This window comes from Pituophis catenifer, unplaced genomic scaffold (assembly GCF_029215685.1).
Source record: "Pituophis catenifer annectens isolate HBS135680 unplaced genomic scaffold, rPitCat1.0.hap2 SCAF_6, whole genome shotgun sequence".
Lineage (NCBI taxonomy): Eukaryota > Metazoa > Chordata > Lepidosauria > Squamata > Colubridae > Pituophis > Pituophis catenifer.
In genome coordinates, this window is record NW_027256886.1 from 59,724,538 (window position 1) to 59,751,070 (window position 26,533).

A 26,533-nucleotide genomic window follows, 5' to 3' on the forward strand; every position below is an offset into this window, starting at 1 on the left:
AGGAGATAGAAAAATACTTACATCCTACCGTATTAAAAGTCAAGTCTCAACCATTTTAAAAATTTAAATTAAATATACTCAGCAAAGAAGCATATTTCTTCTTTTACTTCTTATGCTCATCAAAGAAATACTTTTGAATTCCTGCATTTTTGAAAGTATTAAAGTATTGATTTCAAATATTTTGTTCAATACATGAACTTAGTCTATGGTAATCATGTTATTACTGTACATATATTGCGATACTACTTTTTATTTTGAATCTCTGCTATTGCTTAATGCGCTACATTTAATTATTTTACTAGGCATTATAAATGGTTTCTTATAGGCTTGAGCTATTTTTATTCTTGATTGACTGATTATGGGTCAACAAGCCAGTGTCAACTCTTAGCAATCACTTATATTTTTCATGATGATTGATTACATACACTAAAGTCATTATTGACTCTATGCAACTACATAGATTTTCTCCATTATGGCCTTTACTATGGTCTGTCCCTAGCTTGATACTTCAGATCTTCTAAGCATGCACTCATCACCACTACAACTGAGTCCATCCTCCTTGCTGATGATAATCTTCTCTTGTCTTCCACTTTCCCCAGTATTAAGTGCCTTTTCCAGAGAGCTAGGTCTTTGTATAATGTGTCCAAAATAGGTCATTATGCCTTAAAGGAGAACTCTGAATTTATTTGTTCAATGATCTATTTGGTTTTTTGGCTGCCCATGGTATTCCTAGTAGTTATCTCCAGCACAATATTTCAAAAGCATCAATACTCTTTCTAGCTTACTTCTTCAGAATCCAAATTTGAGTTCCTAAGAGTGTCACAGGGAATACCATTGTTTGCACCTTCTGAACTTAGTCTTAAATTAACTTCTCTTCAAATACAATGTTAATACTTGGAAATAAGAACGTTGTCAAGGTAGGATGTGTATTGAAATAAATCTGAACAATTCATTAAAAATAAGTCTTTATATTAAAATGTAGTAAAGTAATAGCTTTGTCTTGATTCATTAGCTAAGAAAGGGTGTAATTCCTCTAGCCTATTTATCTGTAGTGGGAACCACACTGTATTTGTGCTTTTGAATACTTTGCCATCTGCATAGAATTCAATGTGTATCATCACTTCAGCCAAGATGCCAGCAAAATGACAACATCTACTGTACTTTGGTCACAAACTATGCCAGATGTGTTTATACTTGTAGTTTCAATTGTTGCTGCTCGTTTTTCTTTTTTATATATATATATCAGTCAAATTTAAGCAGCAATCGAAACCATGTGTACTTGGAAGTAGGCTGCACTGAAATTCAAAATGAGTAAGATTTGGTTACTAACAAATTGAAAATAATCCTTAGCTTCAAATAGTGCTGATATGGTGTATCTATGATTTGCAAAATAAAGATATTTTTATTTAGACATTTTAAACAGCTTTTGTGACTAAAGAAATAATTTGTTGAAGAACGCTGAAAATAAATATAACAAACAATAAAAATACATTTTGTAAATTTTTTAAAAGAATGTTCCTCTCCAGTTTCGTCTCTTTTACGTCATAACTTATGTGATGAATTCGTTTAAAACACTAATGTAAATTAAGAAGTAGTTCATGGTATGAGATTATAGATATGTTCATTAAAAAGAATAATAATCAGTGATCAATATTTCAGGCACTTTTGTATATACTTCAAGTAAGTTTTTTTTCCTAATTCAACAAAAAATGTTAGGACTATTGAGAGGTATCAAGAAATTGAACATGATGGATATGATGACAAATTAAGCTGAAGCAATAGAAATAAAATTCATAGAATAGTAAATAACATGAATAACTGACCTTGAAATACAAAAGGGGGGTTCATATTGATTAAATAATGCTTAGTGGAATAATATAGAAAGATATGAAAACATCAGAAGGTAAATTAATTGCAACATAACTTGCAGATAGCAGTTAAGTTAAGAATATTATAGACGACAGCTTCAATTTTTAAAGCTAGGAAGGAAAATGAAATGTCATAGTTTTTGTTGTTGAAAAAATCTGATTTTTTTTGTACAGCAAGTAGAGAGACTTAATTCAGGTATTCTCAAATTTTAGAATATCACAACATTCTAAAAAAGTTAAAGTGGATTTGAACCCTTCCCGTATGAATAAAATTTAATGTCATTGAAATTAGATTTGGGTAAGAAATAAATATATATATATTTAATTTTGATTTATATGCCGCCCTTCTCCAGAGACTCAGGGTGGCTTATAAGGCGTTAAGCAATAGCCTTCATACTTTTGTATATTTTATACAAAGTCAGCTTATTGCCCCTACAAACCGGGTCCTCATTTTACCTACCTTAGAAAGGATGGAAGGCTGAGTCAACCTTGAGCCTGGTGAGAATTGAACTCGCATTAATTGCAGGCAGCTGGAAGCTAAATACTACCTTTAACAGCATTAGTCTGCTGCACCACTCAGGCTCCTAAAATATGCCACTTAAATGTTAATTTAAATATTAAATAAGACAATACACTTTATAACATTATAAAAAATTCTTCACTAGAAATAAGCAGACAGATAAAATAAAACCATATTGTTAATTGGAAAGTATAACCTTATTTGCTTTTGCATAATTCCTGAAATCTGGATTTCATTATGAAGGCAGACATTTTCATTCACAAAGTTAAAGGATCTTTTCCTATCTTAAATCAACTTATCTTAAACCACACTTAAGCTTGCAAAACACAAACAAGCTGTATGTTACCTTTGCCATTCCCTGCCAGTAGAGCTGAATTGACATAAAAGCCACAGTCTATTGCTTCTTTCCTTTCTAGACTGATGCTTGTAAATCCTTTTGCTCTTCCAATTATCTACCAGCTGCATCCTCATAGTCTTTTCCCCTTCTCTGCAGAGGGAGTGCCAGATAGGATAGTCATAGTTTTGCATAGAAATTGTATGGCCTCCAGCCATGATTAATCTCCCTTTCACAAGGAAATACAATGCACATAAAATAACAACAAAACCTCACACTGTTCAGGCTTCATATAGGGCACTGGAGCCAATATGTTTCTTTATATTTAGCATACCTTTGCATAAAACTAGCAAGCCTGCTAGAAGAGGACTTTCAAGAAGCATTTTCTGATGACCCTCATTCCCTTGTCTCACAGCTCTCTAGAAGGTGAAACATACACTTCAAGGACTGTTGCCCATAACTTGTTAATACAACGTATGTTTTAAATTCAAAATTCCCAGAACTTGTCTTTGGCTTGTATAACTCTGGAATTTTGTCATGTAAGTATAGAAGCTTTAATTGTTTCATGGAACTTTTTAGTCCTATTAGTGTAAACTGCCAATCAGAAGAGGAAAATTATCTGCAACGAAGGATATGCTTCCAGAAGATATAGCTTTGGTATTTAATATAATCTTTAGCCCATCTCACTGGAGACTTGGGCAGGAACAATAATCCTGTTTTATATTCTGTTTACCAGATAGTGAAGACAAAATAATAGTTCTGCTCAAGACAACTATGATTTTGCAGGATCCAATCTGGGTCAGTCACCGGGACCAGAGCTTTTCTCTTCCAAACTTTCGGACTTGTGCTGGAGTCCATCTTCAGGGCTATAAGTTTTGATATGACTTTGTTCTTATACTCTTTCAAATTAATGAATATTTGGCACTGAAGCAGACTAGTTGTTTAAAACAATTTCTAGAACTGTTGATTCCTAGTTCAAATCATGCACATGTAGATTTCATCTCTAAAAAGTCCAACTGTGCCTAGTTTAATTTGCTTCATGACACTATCTAGATACTGTAAAGGAAATGTAGAATTTCATATTTCAGAACCGTAGCAAGACATTCTAGAAACCTCATAGAAATCTCATTGCCTTTTGTATAGCTCATGGTCTTTAATTTCTTCTTTCCCCATGCCTTTAAGTCAGTGTGGAATCTTGGCAACTGTCTGGACAAATCCCTGCAGTTTTCTTGATTCATTTCAGCATTTCACCTTGCCATTGCTTTCTTCATACAATCACTCTTGCGTACTTGCAAAAATTGCAGGAGTGTGGCGGAGGGAAAAAGGAGAAAATACTATTAAAAATGTACCATATTTCTTATAATATTTAAAAGAATGTATGGTCTTTTTTATACAATGTGAGTTTGGAATAAAATACAGTGGGGTTTTTTTGGTTAAAGCTATGTAACATTTTGGGTTCATTTCTGAAAATGCTTTTTTTAGCTTTTTATTTTTCTATGTGCAGAGGGAAACATTTTTATTTATCTTGTTCAGATTACTTTTTTATATCTAAAGAACAAAAGGAGCTGGTGTAATGTAAAATTACTGCAAAATGAATAGGTACAATTATTTTTTGCCTGTTTAAAATTCCCTTTAAATGTGTTGCATTTTGCTTGGCCTTGATAACCTTCATCATGAACAGTTCCCCAATTATGCAATTAATTAAAATTAATTTATTTCAGAATTGAAATGCATATGTGGAAAGATCCATAAAAGAAATGCTTTTACCAATGCATTTGCATTATAGCTTTGATGTATCATCAAAATAAATAATTTGGTTTCTTAAAAAAATCTGAGTTTACCTGCTATATTTAGCAATTGGATATTAACAGTTTCCCAATTTTTTGTTTCTGAAATCGTGTTTGTAGGTATTTTGTTAATGTGTTTATTTGGCAGGGAAAATGGAGTGGGGGGGGGAGTTAGTGATGCTTAGGTAATTCAGAGTTGTCAACCTGTACTTTATATTTGGAACAGATAATCATGGGTGTTCCATTTCCCCTTCCCCATTATTTGCATAATACATTGTCATTGGTAGGTTCTTTGCTTGTCTAGAAAAACGTGAAAATCTTATAAACTGTGTTTTAAGAATAAAACGAGAGACACATGAATTTTTTGCTATGGATTTTTGTTATTGCTTCCTGGTAGTTTTGGCAAGCAACTGATCTGCGATGATTCATTTTTATTTATAAAATATGACTTACACCTTTGTTATTTTATGACTTGCCGTATGTCTCTGAGTAACTATTTTGTGACTAAGCCATTCATTTTCTCCATGATTATCATCTTGGGAAGTTTTAGGGACCCTTTAAAAATATTATGTTTGGTTCACAGCACATAACTTTATGTAATATTAAATTTTATATCTCTTGAAATTAACCCTTACATAGATTAATATTTCTTAGTGAGAGAAGACCAGAGATTAGAGAGACCCATTACACAAATAAAGACCAAGTGACTCTTATGTTGAATAAAACAGTGGCTAAAATCAAAAAAGCCAGGAGAAACATCCTCAAAAATTTAAAAGCTGGAGCAAAAAATGTAAATGATGTTGCCTAAAACCTACATGAAGGCTTTGACTTACCATATTTTTCGGAGTATAAGATGCACCTTTTTCCCCCCTAAAAGGGGGTGAAAATTTAGGTGCGTCTTATACAATGAATGTAGCTCCGCCCACCCTCTGGCCCCCAACCTTTGGCTTCTGCCTCGCAGAAGTTACCTCCTTGCAAGCAAACAGCAAGAAAAAACAGCTCCTTTCAGCTTCAGCACAGCCTAATTAGCACAAGTTGATTGAATCGGCCTCCCGACTCTCAGCTGATTTGCTCTCAGCTGTTTTGCGCAGGCTCTGCTGCTTGCTGCAAAGAGGAAATTGCTGGAGCAGATTTTTTTTTCCTTGTGCTAATCAAGCTATGCTGAAAACGAAAATGAAAGCAAAGCAGGCTGTTTGCTGTTTCTTGTAACGAGGCAGAATTGCTCAGAGGCAAAGGGAGATTTATTTTTCTTCTTTTCCTCACCAAAAAAGGTAGGTGCGTCTTATACTCCAAAAAATACGGTATGTGTAACACAATGGATATATCTTCTATAGCTTTATTCTTCTCTGCAATTTTAAAAAAAATACAACCATGTTGTTTCTGTGAACCTTTTTCTGAAGAAGCCAGTGAATAAAAATTATATATATGAATATAATTATAATTATATATTTATTACTTATTAAATTTCTATGCCACCCATCTCTCCCCTTCCAAGGTGACTCTGGCAGGCTGAAAAGTTATAAAACAAGTAAAAGTGATTAATACATTAACATATTAAAATTACACAAATTAAAATATTAAAAACTCTATTAAAGTTATAAATTTAGTATAATTATTATAATTAATGTTATAAGAATATGGGATCAGTTTGCAGGGCTGACATTCCTGTAATGTCAAGTCGGAAGTGATTTATATGTTCACTAGTGCCATCAGTACAGTGGGGCAGGCTAGAGACTAGTAATAAACATGGCCAAGAAGATAGCTACAGTGTTTATTTGTCTGTTTCTGGTAATTATAAGCACAATCTTATGACCTCTTGCTGGCTGTTTTCAGAAACTCTAGAAATACAGTTTTCCACTGTTCCTTCCTGATCCTGAAATAATTCCTTTGAGACTTAGGTAGCTAAGCCACACTATTATATTGGAGGGGGAGGGGAAGAATTTAAGGTGGAAGAGATTTTAAAGTTTCAACTCAGGAGGGTCAGGAATTATGTTGCCAGATATCTGAAAATGCAAAGGACGACATGGATAATTGGAGGGGAGGGGGGAAAGGACTTGGCATCCTTAACAAAAATTATAGTGAAAAACTGCTCCCCCGTGTACTTAAATCTACATTTAGATGAATTATTTTTCCCCTAGCATCAGAAAGGCTGTTTTTTTCAATAGTGCTTGAGCTGGTTAAGAGGCAAAAATCTTAAATGTATAACTGATTGAGGTCTTGTCAGTTTCAGGCAGAGTTAAACCAGTGGGAGGGTACTAAATTAACAAATTATGGTCACAGAGTTGAGCTTCTTAATTTGCACTTAGAATTTATTAGGGGAATGCTCAGCACCAGGAGAAAAAAACTGCTCAAGAAGAGATAGTTTGTAGATACTAAATAAGTCAGATGATACTTGATTTTAAGCTATCATTACCACATGGAGAACATTACCACATGTTCATCTTTTTCCAGGCTTCTGTAATCCTAATCAGGAGAGCCAGCATGGTATAGTGGATAGAATGCTGGGGGGGGGGGGGAGGGAGGGGGGGATGAGAAGAACCAAGTTCTAGTCTTCCCACAAAGCCAGCTGAGTAACTATGGGTCAGTCATTCCCTCTCAGTCATGCTCATTACCGGGTTTTGCAACAAGCTTCCTGATCAACAAAACTCACTGTATCATGTACTGATTGTTTTGCTGTAGATCTGGGCGGGTACAGAGCAAAAACAAGAGGACCTTGCAAACATACAAGAAAAATGATGAGCAAAAACAAAATTGTGTCAGATTGGATTATTTTATTCTTTAAAAGGCTACTCAAGTGTTCGCTGGTAGTAGGACCAATGTCATATATATGCCACATTTCCTTCAACAGTTCTATTTGCAGTAACCTCACAAGCCCAAGCTATTGAATGAGATCAGACTTCAATGCCTGCAAGTACTTTGGACTCTGTAAAGAATGAGGATGCTTGAGGGAATATTTTTTTTTTTTTTTTATGAAGGAATGATTGAAGTCACCCCACTTGAAGACTAGAGGGATAATTCTGGAATGGGGGATTGGGTTTATTTGTAAATAGCTGGCTTTAAGTATAATTATGAAATTTCAGAATTTATTTGTAGTGAACTGAAATTCATATGTTTATATAAGATCTAAGGAACATGTATCCATAGAACACTGTAACCATATTTTACCAGGTTAAGTTCTTACCTATATAGCTACTTATATGCCATCATGACTCGGTGCACGTTACTGTTCCAGGAAACATCTGCTTGGAATCAGGAAGTTTAGTAATTACTTCCTTTCTTTCTTTCTGACCTCTGTATGTGTATGTTTGAGAAAGGGACACAGGGTAGAAAAGATATGGAACGTTGTATAGAATGTGTAATTCTCCAAGATAAAGTATTAAACAGCTGAGCTTATTTTTGATGATCTTGTAAGTCAAGAGAACTCTGTAAATTTATACATGCAAAATTTCATTTTTAGTATCACCCTATATAAACCAAATAATGTAAGATTGTAGAACATAATTTTTACTATGTTGTTCCAAGGCAATATTAACAAAAATCTTTCTGTAAAACTGAATATTTCCTTGCATATTTTCCCAATTTTAGAAATAAAGGCTAGTTTTGATATCAATACATCAGGGATAACTTTTCTTCCTTATTCCACTTAAGCCTAATTGCTAACCTGTCAGTTCTTATCTGATGATATGTCAAATCCCTGTATCCCCATAATACTTTAAATTGCAGAATTAGAGATCAAAAGACAACATTATTGGTGATTTCTTTTGTACTTCAAAGAATAAGAAAAAAGAATACAACTGGCTTCATACCTAGTGCAGGAATAGAACTCAGTCTCCTGGTTTCTATACTAGGACCACACCAAAGTGGCTCTCATCTACCACCAGTGGCACTGATAAATGGACAGAGGACGGCTGGTTTGAAAGAGGTCATTTATGTCAAAATTGACCAGTCCTCTCTCAACAAAAGGGGAGGGATGCAACACCATCTATCTCCAGTCTACAACTGGAAATTTGATTTATATTGCTGCATGCTATAAAAGGACCATTAGCAGGCATCTAGGATTTCTAGTCTACTTTTATTTATTTATTTTTGTCAAGCATGTATGAGAAAATAAGTATAAATGTATAAACATATAAGTATAAGTATAAACAGGTATAAGTATAAACATAAGAAATTAGTACAAATAAATGGGAACAGTAGGCCAGGGATGGTAGGCATGCTGGTGCGCTTATGCACGCCCCCTTACAGACCTCTTAGGAATGGGGTGAGGTCCATGGTAGACAGTTTAAGGTTAAAGTTATGGGGGTTTGAGGATATAACAAAAGAGTCAGGTAATGCATTCCAGGCGTTGACCACTCTGTTGCTGAAGTCGTATTTTCTGAAATCGAGTTTGGAGTGGTTTATTATGAGTTTGTATGACTGGTAGGACGTTGTGGCAGACAATTTTGTGTACTAAGCTTAGGTCAGACCGTAGACGGCAGCGTTCTAGATTGTCCAGGCCCAAAATTTCAAGCCCGGTGGCATAAGGTATTCTATTGCGAGAAGAGGAGTGGAGTACTCTTCTCGTGAAATACCTCTGGACTCGTTCAATTGTATTAATGTCTGATATACCTATTAAAATATTAATAGAAATAGTGGAATGAAAAATGGACTATTGCAATTTATTTTCACTTGAGATATTAAGCAATATTTTTTATAGAAATGTTCTTTATATATTGCATAACAATCAACTGTAATTACACGGTTGTATACCTAAATGATTTGGCCTGTAGAAATTGCCTTCATAATTGTATATGTGGGACATTTGCTTCTTTCAAATTGAAGGTTAGTCACTCAGAGGTTTAGCAAAGGGATGAGAGCATGTTGGGACTTCAGAGAATACTATAGGTAATGAGGGCAGCTGTGTTAGAGGAAGGGAAGAGCTAATCAATTTCATTCAATTCACCAGTTACTGGAACTATTTTCAGCTTGTTAAACTTCATAATACAGAATGATTGCTAAATGAGCTTTAGCTCTGTGTCTTTTGGTGTGCTGCAAATGCAGCTGAAATTACTGAATCAGGTGTCCTGCAGAGTAACAACCTCCAAAATAGATAAATTCTGTAAGATTCATAATAAAGTAGATACATTGCTACAGATTATATTAGTGTTCAGATTTGTATCATCCTAGTTCCACAGACCTCTGTGACTTAATTTCTTGGCCTATTTTCTGTAGAAAGAGGAAAAAGGAGGATTAGATAATTTTAAAAACTTGTGGGTTTTGTACAGATTTTGTTGGAGTTATAAGGGAAGGAAGGAAGGATAATGTAATTAGAGATTACATTAGATTGAAAAAAAAATTCTTTGCTACTCTTTCGCACATAAAACCAGATCTGGATATACGAAGGAAAATGGTGTGCATAAAATCCTTCTGTCAAACAATGTTTTGAAAGTTTTTCTACTAGCGTAGGTAGATAAAAATCTAGAGTATTATGTCCATGAAAAATAAATGGACAAATAAATCCTGAAGGCTGCATTTTGGAGAAGCACACAAACATTCTTAAAACAACAACAACAACAACCAAAAACCTGAATCAGATATAACATCTGTATAGTCAATTATTTTGTCTCGTGGAGATTATTTAGATACTATTGGTAAACTCACAGTAAGATATGTGAAAATGGAATCTTCCTTGTATCTTTGATCAAATAACATTGAGAATCACATGCCTTCAGATTCTGGAACCAACTTAAACTCTGTGACTTTGATAGCTTCATCTATCAATTTTAAACCCTTGTGGTTGGTGCCATTGCTTCAGCTAACACTGCATTCCTACTGCCAGGAGTTCGATCCTGACCGACTCAATATTGATTCAGCCTTCCATCCTTCTGAGGTCGGTAAAATGAGGATTCAGATTGTTGAGGGCAATATGCTGATTCTGTAAACATAGCTTTACAACTCTCTGTAAAGAGGACTATAAAGCACTATGAAGTGGTACATAAGCCTATTGCTAACTTTTCACAAGGCATTAAGAAATGAAGGGAAATTAAGGGCCGTAGCTTTTGAAAACTACAAGGGATATTTTTTAGAGTTTTATATTCTAAAGGGTATTTAGAGTTGTATCTGTGAATAGCTTAGTTCACATGTACTGGTACTACCTTTTGTTTAGTGACCATTCAAAGTTACAACTGCACAGAAAAAAGTGACTTTTGACCATTTATCACAAATACAACCATTGCAGCATCTTCATGATCATGTGATCAAAATTTGGAATCTTGGCATCTGGCATGTATTCATGATAGTTGCTATGTCCCTGAGTCATGTGATCATCTTTTGCGACCTTCTGACAAGCAGTGTCAGTGAGAAGCCAGATTCACTTAACAACCATGTCACCAACTAAATAAGTGAAGCAATTCATTTAACAATTGTAACAAAGGTTGTAAAATGTGGCAAATTTCACTTAACTGTCTTGCTTAGCAACAGAAATTTTGGGCTCAGCTGCGGTCATAAGTTGAGGACTACCTGTATATTGTTCATATCGTCATGGTAGGCTAGGGATCTTGGAAGAAAGGGGGTAAATTTATATTTTTAGACCAAGTTTATAGTTGTTTATTATTGATACAATTCATCTACCCAATCTATTCATCATAGTTTGTTGTTGTGGGGAAAATAGGTGTTGGATATGTTTTCTGCTTTGAGTTATTTGTAAATACTGGTGCTCTATGGCTGCTTTTAGGAATATTATAGTCTATTCTTTAAAAGAAGGTATAAGCTTGCTTACGTAAAATAATTCCACATTTCCAATATCTGTCATGGATCAGACATCATAGTTATTCCTGCTTTAGAACATTAGGAACTAGTGGGTTCCATAGGACAGAAAAAATGTTGATTTTCCTCTTCCTTTGTATATTAGATTTTTTTTTTTTTGCATACCACATTACTTTTCATACTCTTATCATGAAGCACTTATTTTGAGAAGTGTAACTCCAAATATTTCTTAGTGCATGCAATTAGGTGTGGTATCCTTTGGATTCAGGTAGGATAATTTCTTGGCCTAGGTTTGTTATGTGTTCATTAAAAGTCAGACTTGTCTTGCTTGGGTAAGCAACAGACCACAGCAGAAGATTTCAATGGCTGGGCACAAAAACTCTATTAAGCAGATTTATTGTAAAAAAATAAATAAATAAAAGAAAAACCTAAAAGAGGTCATTAGGAAAAAAAAAATTCCAACAACCACTCTGCATCAGAATGGAAGTCTATTTATAGTGAAATAAGTTCCAATCTTTTTCCTACCTACACAGTCTAACAGACTAATAGCTACTTTCTTGTAAGTGGAAGAGAGAGTTTCTATCTGTACCTTGTTTTGCTAAAAGTCCATCTGATATCAAGACTGTTTCCTGGTGTCTATGTATGAACATCATCCACATCAATATACCTAACCCAATCTCCATATGTTCATCTGACCTGCCCTATGTTGTGGTAACCAAGAGGAGGTGAAAAAGATTAGTCAACATGCTGGTAAACAATCTGAGTAGAAAAGGATGGGAGATATGCACCAGTCTTGCCCTATTTGTTCTGTAAGATTGCGCATCAAAATGTGTTTCAACTGAAACGCAAAACAACAAAAATGCTTCAGATCTCAGTGTAGCTGAACTGAGAACTTCTCGGTTTATCTATTAGTAAACAAAACACATCTACCATTTTAAGTTCAGCCCCAGTGGTCTGCAATTTTGTGAGATTAGGAAAGGGGCTGATATATGCAATCTCAATTTCTTCCTTTCATCATGTGATCACCCCTACCTGAACAACTCTTTTGTCAATTTATGTTTGCTGTTCATTCAGCCAAATATATATCTCCTTGTTAATTAGTACCTTTAACTGTTTCAAATTTCATGGTGAGGTGTTCTTATTTCTTTCTGGGTTGCACAAATAAAAAAGCATATTAACTGTTTCTTCTAATTAAGTTGAAGATAAACACTTGCATGTATAATTAATGGTATGCATAATGAGTTTAAAACAATTTTGTATTTTAAATGGGAGAAAGCAATAACATTTTAAACTATTCTCTCTTTCTTTTTGCAGCCTATAGCATTGTCTTCCATTAGGTGAGTACATTGTTCAATTTAACAATTACAAATTAATCACCTGTACTTTCAAATGTGTTTTTCTTTTTTTAAGACATCTCATATTGCTATGTAAAGTTAACAGCTTGGAGCTATATTTATATACAGCAGTTTGGCTATATTTAAATTTTGTAGATCAGCACACGTGGAGATAGTATTCATTAAGCTAGATTCTGCAGTATTGAGTTTTCTTGAGATGTGAATTCTGAGGATAAACACACATATGCACGCACACCCCAAGCATGCAACAGGATATACTGAAAAATAAAAGTGTTATATATCTCAGCTGAGGATCTGAAGCCCATTTCTCTCTCTCTCTCTCTCTCTCTCTCTCTTTCTTTCTCTCTCCCTCCCTCCCTCTCTCTCTCTCTCTGTATAAAAATATGATATGACACAGATGAAGTATCATCACTATGTTGGTGACGCCAGGTGTATATCTCCATCTTGGAGAAAGTAAGTGATATTGTGGATATCCCTTCACAATAGCTGGAACAACAGGCTTCAACTGAACTCTGGACAGAGTGGCTGTGGGTAGAAATCTTCTCTGTATCCAGGAGCTTACCATCTTTACCATCTCTACCATCACTACTGCCCTTTGGACCATTTTACCCCTAAGGGGGAGGCAGATCTAATCTGTTATGTGATGCTTAGTTGTACATCCCTGTCCCAGACTGTCCAAGTAATGCTTTCATGGTGCCTGAAGTCAGTAAAGTATTTTGGGGAAGAATCAGCTTTTGTTCAAATAAGTGGCTATGGATTTTAGAGACTATCTAGTGATTTGCCATCTTTAACTCTGGCTGGGATGCACACACACCCAGTCAGAATTAATCTTATCAGTTCTGGACTCAAGGCTCCTGTTTCATGAGCAAGTGGTAGACATAGTCATGAAATTTGCACAAATACATTTTGGCAACCAGTTCCTCTGTTTCCTAGATCAGGATGTACTGTTTGTGCTCACTCATGCCTTAGTCACTTCCCAACTGGACTATTGCAACAGGCTCTACATAGATCTTTCTTTGAAAAATGTACACCAATATAGGACAACCACTGGAGAATCAGTGGGCTTTTGAATGCAATTCTAGGAGCTGCTTATCACCTTTGAAGTCCTTCTTGTAAGGCTAAATTGCTTATGGGACTAGTTATTCCAATAGTTTCTTTTTAACCCAATAGATCTGGCACAGTGGGCATGCTGTGGCTCTTGCCTAACTTTGAAGTGTAGCCTATCTTATGCTTCTGTGCTTGGTTTATGCATTTTTAAAGGCCCTGAAGACATGGCTCTTCATCCTTCCTTTGGAATTATATATGACCCCAACCCAGCTGGTCTTTAGGAAAGCAATTAAGACCACCACCACCACCCCTCAATGTGGGCACTGGAAACAAGGTATTGATGGAGCTGGCATCATTAATATTATGGCTGGTTGCATAGTCAGCCAGATGTTTAAACTGGATTTGGCATTTTTATCCATGTATTGAAACCTTTCCAAGGAACTGGATATGCAGATGTTGGTGTTAAAGATATTGTCACAGAATGTAAACTGCTCCAAATAAAACTGCCTTTTGCAATTGACTGATAATTATTTGTTACTGATGGTATTATCATGCTGCTACAGAGAAGGCCTACTTTTGTAGTTCCAATAAATGGCATTGTGTAATTGAAGAAATATGGAACTCTGCCAATAGTGTGGTGACATTTATTGGAGCTTCAGTGTGTATTTTTTGTTTTGGTGATAAATTTGATAATTGTATTTTGTTTGTTTTTTTCTTATTTGCAACTCAGAATTTCCTTTAGTAGGTGGGTTGAGAATACTCATTCTGACTCTAACATAAGCTTTAATGCATTCCAGATGTTTGGGACTACAATCCCAGAACTCCTGAATCATTCGATAAGCTTTCTGTTTGGTTTTCTGATAATTGTAGTTAAGTTTCCAGGATTTTAAGGAAACTGTTTGAAAGCCTAAAGCATAGAAAATTCAAGTGATGAACTGGACTTCAGAATCTTGCCTGAGGTTTTAAGAAGGAGAGTTAATACTCTTATTCTGAAGAATAAAATTATTAAAACCTCTTATTAAGCTTTGTTCATTCTCCCTTTGAAAAGACAAATAAATAATTGAGGAACCTTTCTGTGCTTAGAGATACATAAGAAAGCTGAATGATATATTCCATTCAGAGCAGCATGTTCCATGCAGAGTACATGCTGCTGTTTGCATCAAAATATTTGTTTTAGTAAACTACTATGTTACAGTAGTTTAAAATTTGATCATGCTGTTAAGCTAGTCAAGTACGAAGTGATTGTTGGGAAAAAGTGATGTACACATTTCAGGGTTAAAATAAAAGTGACAAGAACTGTTGCAAAGCGGCTAGCCGTGTTTGAAAAATATCGAAGATCTGAATTTTTGTCCTTGTAATTCAAATAGTATATTGTATTTCTAGAGCACTCATTCTCTCCTGCCTTTCTTGACTCAAGACATTTCTTAATACTTTTTTTTTAAAGAGTAAGAATTGCATAGAATCTGCAGCTGCATGGAAGAGACTGTGAGCTGCAAAGCTAGTAATTTTTAAATCACTGATCATAATGAAGACTTCCTATTCCTGTAAGGCGAGGAAATATTTTACACTAAAAAAGAACAGCCCTTTCCTTTCCTCTTAAGCTGTTTGATTGTTTATCACATGACAAAGCAACTATTACAGGGTGCAGAAATCAAGATTTCCATTTATAAGAACGGAATTGGGTGGAAATCAGAAATCAAGATTTCCATTTATAAGTACGGAATTGGGTGGGAAAAGGATGAAAAAAGGAGGTGGGGAAACTAGTACTCTGCCTTTTAAAAAGAACTCTATTGCATATTGGCCAGAATTTCCTGAAAAACAGTTTGCTGGTAAGCAGTTACTTCCAGATTAGAAGCAAAATGGACTTCAGGCTGTTATTCATAAGAATTTTCATTAATGAAAAGGAGGTAAATATAGTAGTTTGATTTAATTTTATATGATAAAATAGTATGTAATAGTTTCTAAGTTTAAAGTTAACAGAACACAAGAAAAGTATCCAAGAAGCAAATAATTTAATAGATTATTCTGCATATTTATATATTAACTCATACTTAATATTTCAAGGTTTATGCCTGTTCTTTTACTATGGTACATGGTGTAATTGTTCACATTTTTTTTATGTATGCCTTTAGCATAAGGAATATTAAAGTTAGATGTAGTTTATTCTTAAATGTATAAATGAGTTTTTCTTAGGTTGCAATCTCGGATTGAAGATCGTTTGAGACATGGTTACAGTTTTGAAAAGACTTAAAATGTGAGTTTTTTAATATGTTATCCTATATGTTATAGGGTATCCTGTGTAATCTATGGTTCCTTAAATCTGGTTGAAAATTCAAAAGTCAATAGAAAGATACTACCTATGGTAAACTATGTTTTAGCACTTAGTTTGTTATTTAATATCTATTCGTGAATATTGGCTCTGATTCAAAATATAGTGCACCTGATGTTATGTTTGGTGATAATTCAAGGGTGCTAAACAGATTATTAGCACATGTAGATACCTTCACCTAATAGGTGCTGTAAGAATTGGGAACACTAATAAATTTTGAACAAGGAAAATTATAAATAAAGCTCACCTATTTTTTCCTAGTATCCATTACTCTATTTATTAATTGATCTGAGCTGGGAAATAATAATGTTTAACATAGAGTTCAGTGGTGGGTTTCAAAAATTTTTACTACCGGTTCTGTGGGCATGGCTTGCTGGGCGTGGCATGGCTTGCTGGGCGTGGCAGGGGAAGGATACTGTAAAATCTCCATTCCCACCCCACTCCAGGGGAAGGTTACTGCAAAATCCCCATTTCCTCTGGATCAGCTGGGACTTGGGAGGCAGAGAATAGATGGGGCAGGGCCAGTCAGAGGTGGTATTTACCAGTTCTCCGAATTACTCAAAATTTCCGCTACCGGTTCTCCAAAACTTGTCAGAACCTGCTGAAACCCATCTCTGATAGAGTTGGACAATCAAGTGGCCCATACCTGCATGTGGTTTCCAGTTTCCAGGAATAATAATTGCTGCTGAAATTTGGAAACAAATGGCCAGAATTTGGTAGTGTACCTTTAGGATCATCTGCTAAAATCTGCAATGCTTAAAACAGAATAGGAGTGAAGATTGTATGTTTTTGTGCTGTTCAGCCAGTATTACAAGTGTATTGTCCTTGGGGGTATCAACTGCCACCGCGGCTATAACGTTGAGCAGCTCGGGCAGGGCTGCCGCCACGTGGCAGGGAGCCAGGTACGTGATCAGCACGCCCATCTGTACCCCATGACCCCACTTCACAAGGAGGGACTCACATCCAGCAGTCGGAGGCACAGTGACCTCCCTCGGCCCAAGACCTTCTTTAATGACAACCGCCACCCCCCCCGCCCCTCCCATGTGACCTTGGCTGATGAAATGCACGAAAACCAGGTGGGCACATTTCAACAAGGGGGACCCTACCTCCTGGCCCAACCAGGTCTCCGTAATACCCGCCAGGTCCGCTCCCCCCTCCTGAAAGAGATCGCAAATGAGGGGGGCTTTATTTACCACAGACCTGGTGTTGCATAACATCAGCCGAAGGCCCAGGCCCTGAGGATCTGTGCTCCTTTTATTTATTTATTTTTATTTTATTCATTTATTTATCCTAAAACTGATGCATAACAGTGGAATGGTTTAAAAGATGCTAAAAGCACAGCAGTTGTTGCTGTAAAAGTACAGGAAAGAACTGTAATGCAGTGGGGGAAATGACAACACCAAAGCAAGCCAATATATTAACAGATAAAGTTTAGTAAATAATCAAAAAGGAGAAATATACTGTGGAAGAGAGAGAATAGCAATGGCCACTACGGAAAGGTATATATGCAGATCATGCAGAGATTATAAAAATTGCCAAATGAAAATCTTTATTTTTTTAAAGGATGCTAAAAGAACAAAAAGGGTTACTTTAGAATGTTCAGTCTAAAAGGAAAATAAAGAATAATTTTGTCACCTGCTCAGTCAGGATAGCAGAATGCCTACAGGTAAATAAAGAAAAGGCAGAGTTATTCAAAACTCCCAAAATCAAATTGAAGTAGGAATGAAACCTGATTTTATTTGAAAGAGAGCAACGATGTTAATATGTTAATTTCTTAAGGTTCATTTTCACTTTAATGTTTTCCTTTTTGTTTGTTTTGGTATTACAATTTCATTACTAATTACAGGTAGTGTTCAATTTATAACAATTTGCTTAGTCATTTAGTTACAGTGGCACTGAAAAAAGTGACTTCTGAACGTTTTTCATAGTTACGACCTTTGCTGCATCCCCATTATCATGTGATCAAAATTCCGATAGTTGGCAACTGGTTCATATTTATGATGGTTGCTGTGTCCCAAGGTCATGTGATCGTCTTTTGCTACCTTTTGACAAGTAAAGTCAATGGGGAAGCCAGATTCACTTAACAGCAGTGTTACTAACTTATCAACTGCAGTGTTTCACTTAACAACTGAGACAAGAAAGGTCACAAAATGAGACAAAACTCACTTAAAAAATATCTCAACAGAAATTATAGTCTCAATTATGGTTGTAAGTCGAGAACTACCTGTAATGTGTTGGATAATTGCTTTTATTTTTTAAATTTATATTTTTCTATATTTCTCTTTTTCACACTGCAATTTGTTTAAAAGAAAGTTTGCAGGTTCTATGTCTGTATTCACAATTTTTATCTGCATTTCTCTCCAATGGTGGAGACTGAGCTTTAAATGTCATTATGATTGTAAGATAAAGTTTGCCAAACTAAGCAGAGTGAAGAATGTCAAATTACTGGCTTTAGGAGACTTAGTTGTGTGTAGATGCTTCCAACAAAGGCTAGAACGTGTTTGATTGATCTTAGTCCACCAAAACAAAAGAGTATCCTGAAACTTAATATTATTCTGTGGGAAGCATCAGAAGAACAATGATTAAAATGTACTTCAGCTCAGCTTGACTGATTAGTGGGAACACATCCTTGACTAGATTGGCATTATTAATATTTAAATTTATGTACTATTTAATAAGATGTCTCTGGAAGATTTATTTGTCATGCTGAGATAGTGAATTAAGAATCATATTGATTCTTGTCTCTTTCAGAACAATTTAAAACTATTTAGGACTGCAAGATTGATCTTTTCATCAACACATATTCTTAAGACTCAGAGTTTTTATCCTTTAACTGCACTTCGAAGAATCATTTGGAAAACTATATTAAAGTCCAAATGTTACATTTGTTCCCCAAATAGGGGCAAACAAGATGCCTTCATATATCCTATTTTAATGATTTTCCTTGTTGACTTGTATCTTGGTATAAACCAGAGTTCTCCAAAGAAACCAGGGTCAATGAAACTATCCATTATTGTTGCTATTATTTGCAGCACTGTTAAAATCATATAAAATTATTTTTATCTAATAAATCTTTGGTGGTCGATGAAAAATCAAACTTCATGAAGGGGTTGAGAGCTGAAGAGTTAGACCGCCCTTGGTTCAAACTGAGTGCAATGGCATTAATGTTGCTATTCAGAACATTTATTCAGGCTTTGTTGTGTAACTGAAGTTTTTCATTTTAAACTAGTACCTAACTGTCTCTGTCAGGGGTCCCCAAACTTGGCAGCTTTAAGACTTGTGGACTTCAGCTCCCAGAATTCTACAGCCAGTATAGCATACCTGGCTGGAGAATTCTGGGAGCTGAAGTCCACAAGTCTTAAAGCTGCCAAGTTTGAAGACCTCTGGTGTATGTAATTTTCCTCTGTCTGATCTTCTTCATTCACATTCTTTGTCAGTATTGTCATCTTTTATTTGTTTATTTCAAACCCTCCATTTCTCCAAATGTTTTAAGCGTCCTTATAGCATGTTCAATATTCTCCAGTGGATGTTAAGAAATCAAAACCAAGTCATTGGCAAAAGCATGAAATTTATACTTAAGTGCCTTGATTTGTAATCCTTTTAATTTATTGTTCTTGTCTGATGTCCCTGTTTAGTAATTTCAATACCAAGATTATTTATAAAGGACATCCCTGTCTTGTTCCTTTCTGAATTTCACATAGTTTTGTCAAATATCCATTCCCCATGATCCCAGCTTTCTGGAATGTGCAAATGGACTTCAATCCCTGTAAAAAACAGAGTCCAAAATCCATCTTTTCAGCTACTTTAAACATAAAATCCCTGTTCAAAATATCAAAGACTTTTTCTGCATTCCAAAAAATTTACAAAGCTGTATGTCACTGTGTTGTTGTAAATGTTCATTTATGTCCAATACTACTCTAACATAGTCCTTTCATTTTCTTCTGGGTAGAAAACCACATCCATGTATGTACTTCAGAAAATCTTGTTTAAATCTCTCACCTAAAATTGTGATTTATACAATTTATTATCTCTATGAAGAAGAGAAATAGGCCTGCAATTTTTCACAGGGGTTAAATCCTGTCCCTCTTTGGATATCAAAGACTTATAGGCTTCTTTCCATGAATCAGGCATGGATTTTTTTTTTAAATCAAACTACCTGTGGAATATCATGGAGAAGTATCAAAAATATACATATGCAATTTCTGGATCTAATTTAGCTCACCTAGTATGTGCAGTACAAGGAATAATTGTAACTGCTAGTTTATAATCCAGACGATTGGAGAGATTTTTTTTCCCTAGACAACGCTTGGAATTAGTAGCTACATAGTCAAATCCTGCTACGTGATGTAATGGAAGCGGAGGACAATGGTTAACTGATTTTGGAGAGAACAAAGTGTCTTCAGATTCAAAGGAAGAGATTTCAAGATGTTCAAAATTCAGATGGTCATATTTCTCACATGATATATATGCAGGAATTAGCTACTCTCTTTTTATTGAATGACCTCTCCTGCCAAGCATCTTGGCTGTTTAGCTGTTAATGCTCTGTTAAAGAGCTTGTAGATTTGGCTCTGCCAATCATTGGCTTGGGGCAGCAATGGGAAAATATCATCCTGGTAGTGCTTGATGGACCAAAAGACCTCCTCCCCTCTGCACATCCTATTTCATCCCTCCCCATCTTTTCCTTATAATTTAATTATAATTTGTATTTTTATTGTTATTAAAAACATTTATTTTAATGGTTTTATTGCTTTTAGTGTTGTAAGATGCTCAGAGTCACCTTATGGAGAGATAAGTGGCAAACAAATGTAATGCATACATACCTACATACATATCTACATATATACATTGTAGGATTGTATCAAAGGCAAAATGTTTAGTCCCAGAAATGTTTGAACTAGGCTTCCTCAACTTCCTGATTGTCTTAGTACTGCAATTCCTAAAAATTCAACTACTATCAAAATTCTGAGAATTCCAAGGATTTCTCAATATAATGCAAGGGCTAAAAATGTTCTTTTAAAAATACATAATTTTTTTTAGAACATGTTTATCTGTAATTCAGTGCTTCTACAATAAGGTAATTAAATGCAGTGACAATTACATATTTATTCATTTTAGGCATGAGTTTTCTTTATATAATAATATTTTATTTAAATAGAAATAGTAAGTAATAGGAATTTTAATTCTCTTTCAAAAGTTATGGTTAACTTGATAGCAGCTCTAGAGAGTACAGCTGAAAGACTTGAATATGTGCTTGATTAAACAAAAGCTCTTGGCTATGATCAGTGCTAAATATTATGAATATATTTCCTTTGCCATTAGGATAATGCAAATTTTATTGTGTGTTTTTTTTTTTAGTATTTTAGTACAAATGCTAACTTTGTAACATTTATAGTTTTTAATATTATTATTATTAAAGTATCTGCGTGGCTGGATTTAACAGATTAAAGATAGAACACATTACCACCTTCCCTGAAACAAATACTAATGTTTTTATGTATGTTGGGAGTTTAGTCATTAGCTCAGGATGTACATAAGCTAGCTCTTCCTAAGTGTTCTTAGGAGTCCTATTTATAGAACTTTATGGTGCTTTGTGGGGTGAGATCTATTTTCATAATATGTACTGTGCACTTGTTGAGCTATTATTATTTTAAAGTCAATGGTTTGGGAAAGATTGTTTTAGTGTATTTATGATGTTTGTAGATTAATTAGTACATTGTACAACCTCATCTACCACTTCTCTGTATTTAGGAGTTGAAGATGGTAATATATATCTCCATTTTGTTCACAGCTTCTGTTCAGTGCAAGGTCAGCTGTTTATTATTTTATGCGATGAATCCATTCTATTTATGATGAATCCTCTTTAGTTGGAAAACTGCTAGTTATTCTGTTTTCTCAGCTGGTTTTAGAAATATATTTGGAGTTCACATGGGGACTAAAGTGCTAATAGTGTTTTTAGTCTATGAATGATAGATTAGTCTGCAGGCCTTGGATATTGTCTATATGGCTCACAAAATGCTACTTTATTTTGCAATAATATGTTACCTGGAGTATTATTGGAGTATTGTTGAAGTATTATTGGAAGTATGGAGTATTATTGAAAAGAACAGGAGGGAATTGGCTATCTCAATGAAGTTTGTTGTCTTGAAGCAAGGAAATAAAATAATAGACAAAACTATTGTATTTGCATACTAAGGTGGGAGATGATAAGACTTATTTGTTCTATGATCTTGATTGGAAGAGGAAGGTTTGATTTAGATTCCCTCTAGTGCTCTTGATCAAGACTGCAGGAGAATAGTAATTTCACTGATAACTTTGCTTGATTCATATCTCTGTATTTAAGTCAGCCAACTTAACCTTGTCCAACTTTCTACCTGTAGGGTCTTTCTACCTACAAAATATGTCCTTTCTGCTCTTCATATTACTGTTGCCATTAAAACTGCCCAAGCCATATTACTAGTTCCTTAACATTTTCTTGCTCATTGTCTGCTAGCTGTTATTTTCTTTCCTCTACCAAAGTGCTCGTCCTTCAATAAATGTTAGGAATAGTCTATCAGTTAATTTCATTTAATGCCAATATTTTTAGAAAAATATAGCAGAGAAAGAATTTGCAGAGAACTTAGGCTTTTCTATTATTCAAGTATGTTCTACTCTTGCAGTGAGAAAATGATTTATTTATTTACTTTTGTAACTTATATTCTACATTTGGAATGTAGTAAATGTTAATGTTAATGCCTTTTTGTGTAAGGTAAACTTGTTTAGCCAGAATAAGCCCTTGAAGGATTTTTGCTGCTGCCTCAGTTCATTTCTCATGGGAAATAATCCTTGCAATCTAGTAACTTGAATTATGTCAATTTAAAAATCAATCAGCAATGAGGCTGATATCTCTATAATGAGTTATCTTATAAAAAGAGAAGCTAATGTCAGCTTGACTAGCTTGTAAAATTAAAGGTTGCTTGTGTAAAAGTTTATTTATTTGCTTTTTTAAAAATCAGGAAACAAAAGAACCCCAGAATTCTTTCAGGACTAAACTCTATTCAATACAACCTTTTTCCTGTTACACATATGAGTTATGTATGTGGAAAACCTACTGTGTCTGAATATTCTAAAAATTGCAGAATTGTTTGGTGAGAACTCTGCCCTCTCTCTGCAATTAGGCACAGTACCTGACAAACCACTTTAGTTTCTTTTTCACTTGTTGGCATATTTGCCCTTGAGTTCTGATTGTCCCTGAGTAGTCTTCTGTTTAAATTATCTCATTTGATTTGTTGTATTTTCTTTTATGTTCAAAGACATCTAAGAGGTCTGCCTTGCCCAATTTGTAGCATGTTGCCTTACTGATTTGGAGTGCCTGGAGTCTTGACTTCCTTAGCATTTTGGGCTTTTTTGCTATGTCCATTTTCCTGCTGGCGGGCCCATTTTAATCCATGCTGTTCAGTATTGAAGGGAAGATACTTTCCAAATACACATTTCTCGTTTCTCAATTATAGTTTTTGTGTGGTGGTGGTATAATTTGTGTATATTTCCAACAGATAAAGTGGCTAACTACACATATAGTTTACACAATAGATAGACCATTTCAAATGGAGCTTTTCAGAAGTCTCTTTTATCTGTTTCATTCCATCCTTCCTTGATTCACACAACTTCTCACAATTCTTTCACTACTGGATTAGGGAGAAATAGGTGGTAGAAGAAGAATAAGTATTTTCTAGGCCGCTTTGATTCCAACATCTTCGACTAGATATCGTCAGTGATTTCCAAAATCACTGCTTTTCAAAAGTTGCAGCCTTCTCCATCAGTCAGGCCTCTCAGCAGTTTAGTCTCTTCTTTGGATCCTGGTGGCTTCTGCTGGGTCTCCAACTGCAGATTCATCCTCCACCAGCTTTTTGATAAACCCAGTATCTCCTGTTCACAAAACCAAATCCAGAAATATCCGGTAGCCATATCTATTGCTTAATTCTTCATCCTTTTATAAATGTTCAGCTATAGAGCACACATGTCTGCATATAGTAATATCAATTGATATTTTTCAGTGTCTAGTGATCCTAAGGTATTGATGCATTTAGGAACTTGTTTCTTAAATTAAGTGGATAAAGTTTTGATACATTATATTGATAAAGCTTCATAATTATGAAGACAACACTTTATGAAAGAGTCTGTTTGTGGCCTATTGTGGATCAGCTTTTTAAGGTTAACACACATTTCCATTACCTACCTACCTACCTACCTACCTACCTACCTACCTACCTACCTACTTACCTATCTACCTTCCTTCCTTCCTTCCTTCTTCCCTCCCTCCCTCCCTCCCTCCCTCCATTCATCATGATTTCCTTCCTCCCTCCCTCCCATCTGCCCGCTCTACCTCCCTTGGATTCCCTGCTCTATTTTATTTTCTTTTAATTGAAGTTTTCTAAACTTTTTTCGTATTAAAATCACTAAGTCAATTTACAATATTCCCAGATGAAATATGTGACCTCATTTTAAACATTCTGGCTGTCTTGCTTTGTCAGCATAGATAAAGCTGTGTAAAATGGATGTTTTTCAACAATTATGTTTTTTGCATGTTGCATTTTATGAGTTATATTCTAGAAGTACCTTAGCATTTTACCTATGTATTTGCAAAAGACCTAACTATAATTTTTTTCAAATTAAAATGTCTTATTACAGATAAACTTCCCTATTTTTGCCATTCTGTTCCCTTCCTTTTCCTTTTGTCATTTCCTTTATCACAATGCAAGCAGAGATTCAGTTAAAAATAATATTTCCCCCCTGTGGCTTGGATATTTGTATTTTAGAAGTGTGATGAGACAATAAGCAGTATCACACTGATTGGACTCCTCACCCATCCAGTCCAGCAATTTGTTCTCACAATGGCACAAGGAAGCCTGTTAGTCTCCCAGCAGATGGCCTTCAGAAACAGTCACACTGCCATTAAGGCTAATACTCATTTTTCCCTATGATTTACATGAATTGGTCAATTTCTTTTTTGAAGCCAGCCACGCTAGAAAGGAATATCGCATCTGGTGTAGCAAACTCCAAAGCTACAATTGGTTTTGAAAAAAAGATCCTTTTATCTGTCTTAATGCTTCAAAATTCAGTTTCATTTGGTGACCTGACCTCCGGTTCTAGTATTTTGGGATAGCTTTTCCTTGTCTATTAATCCACATCATGCATAGTTTTATACATCTTAACAATGTCCTCTCACTTGCCTCTTTCCCCACATGTTGCAACTTTTCCTTACAGGGAAGTTGCTCCAGCCCTTTGATAATCTCAGCTGCCCTCTTCTAAATCTTTTCTTTCTCCACTATTATTGTCTTTACCACTCTGTGCAATTTAGTGTCCTCAGCAAACATGGGTATTCCACTGGTCAAGCCCATTTCCAGATCATTTATAAATACGTTTAAAAGCATCAGTGCTAGGACAGAAATCTGGGGAACCTTTATTTTATTAAAGGTCAATTTAGTCTTGCTCTCTTTTTTTTTTCTATTTTTTTTTTTTTTTTTTTTGGGTCAGTTCCTTATTCACAAGGGGACCTGCCTTTGTATTTCATGGCTGTTAAGTTTATGGAAAAGTCTTTGGTGAGGGACTTTATCAAAGGCTCTTTGAAGATCTTATTTGATGATGTCTGCTGGTTCATCCTTATCCACGTGTTTGTTAACACCTTTTTAAAAATTCTAGTAGATTAGTTAAACAGGACTTCCCTTAGTGAACCCATGCTTGGTATCCTTGAGAAAGACCTGTATCTCCAGATGTTTGGCAATTATATCTTTCATAACAGCTGCCATTATCTTTCTCAGCCCAGATGTTAAGCTGATAGGCCTATAAATTCCTGGATTCCCCGTGAACCTTTCTTAAAAATTGGACTCTTAAATGCTGGACTTAACATTTACTTCAGTGATTACTCATTAAATATTACATTACAAACATTACAAACCCAGCTACTATTTTGTCTATCCTAATCTTGTATCCCAAGGCCATGGTTGAGTAGTTGGAAATTTAACCGATTGAAGCTGAATCAGGACATCTCAGGAATCCATATTAACCCATACTAATGAGAAATTTAATATTCTCTGCCAATATCCTTATGCCATAGAGAAGATCTGAGATAGAGGGAAAATTACTGACTTGTTCTATTTAAAATGAAAATTTTGCTCTATTTAAAATGAGGATTTTCTTTCTGATGTAGCCTGAATCCCCACTGTCAATGGAAGGTAAAACAAATCTAATCAATCAATCAATCAATCTTATTTTGTGTTGCAGCTGACTAAGGTTTAGCCTGCATTTTAAAATATTTTCGTATTGTGCCAAATGCCCAAATCCTCTAGGCAGAATAGTGTATAAAAAATACCATACAAGTAAATGTTTTCCCAATTCAGTCAATTCAGTCATTTCTGACTGTAGTGAGTGGTGCTTGACTGTTTCTTAGCTGAGGGAGCCAGTGTCGTCTGAAGACATTTCCATGATCATATGGCCAGCATGACTATATGCCAAGGTTCACAGAGAGCTGTTATCATGCCACAAAAGTGGTACCTATTTATCTAGTCACATTTGC

The 26,533-nt window shown here is 35.1% G+C and overlaps 1 protein-coding gene across 1 annotated transcript in view; it reads left to right on the forward strand.

Annotated features, from left to right (window-relative positions):
• Positions 1 to 26,533, forward strand: part of PTPRE (protein tyrosine phosphatase receptor type E) — a 115,610-nt gene that overhangs the window by 27,973 nt on the left and 61,104 nt on the right. The window contains 1 exon segment of the mRNA XM_070946447.1: positions 12,568 to 12,590. Coding sequence (XP_070802548.1) covers positions 12,568 to 12,590 — 23 coding nt within the window.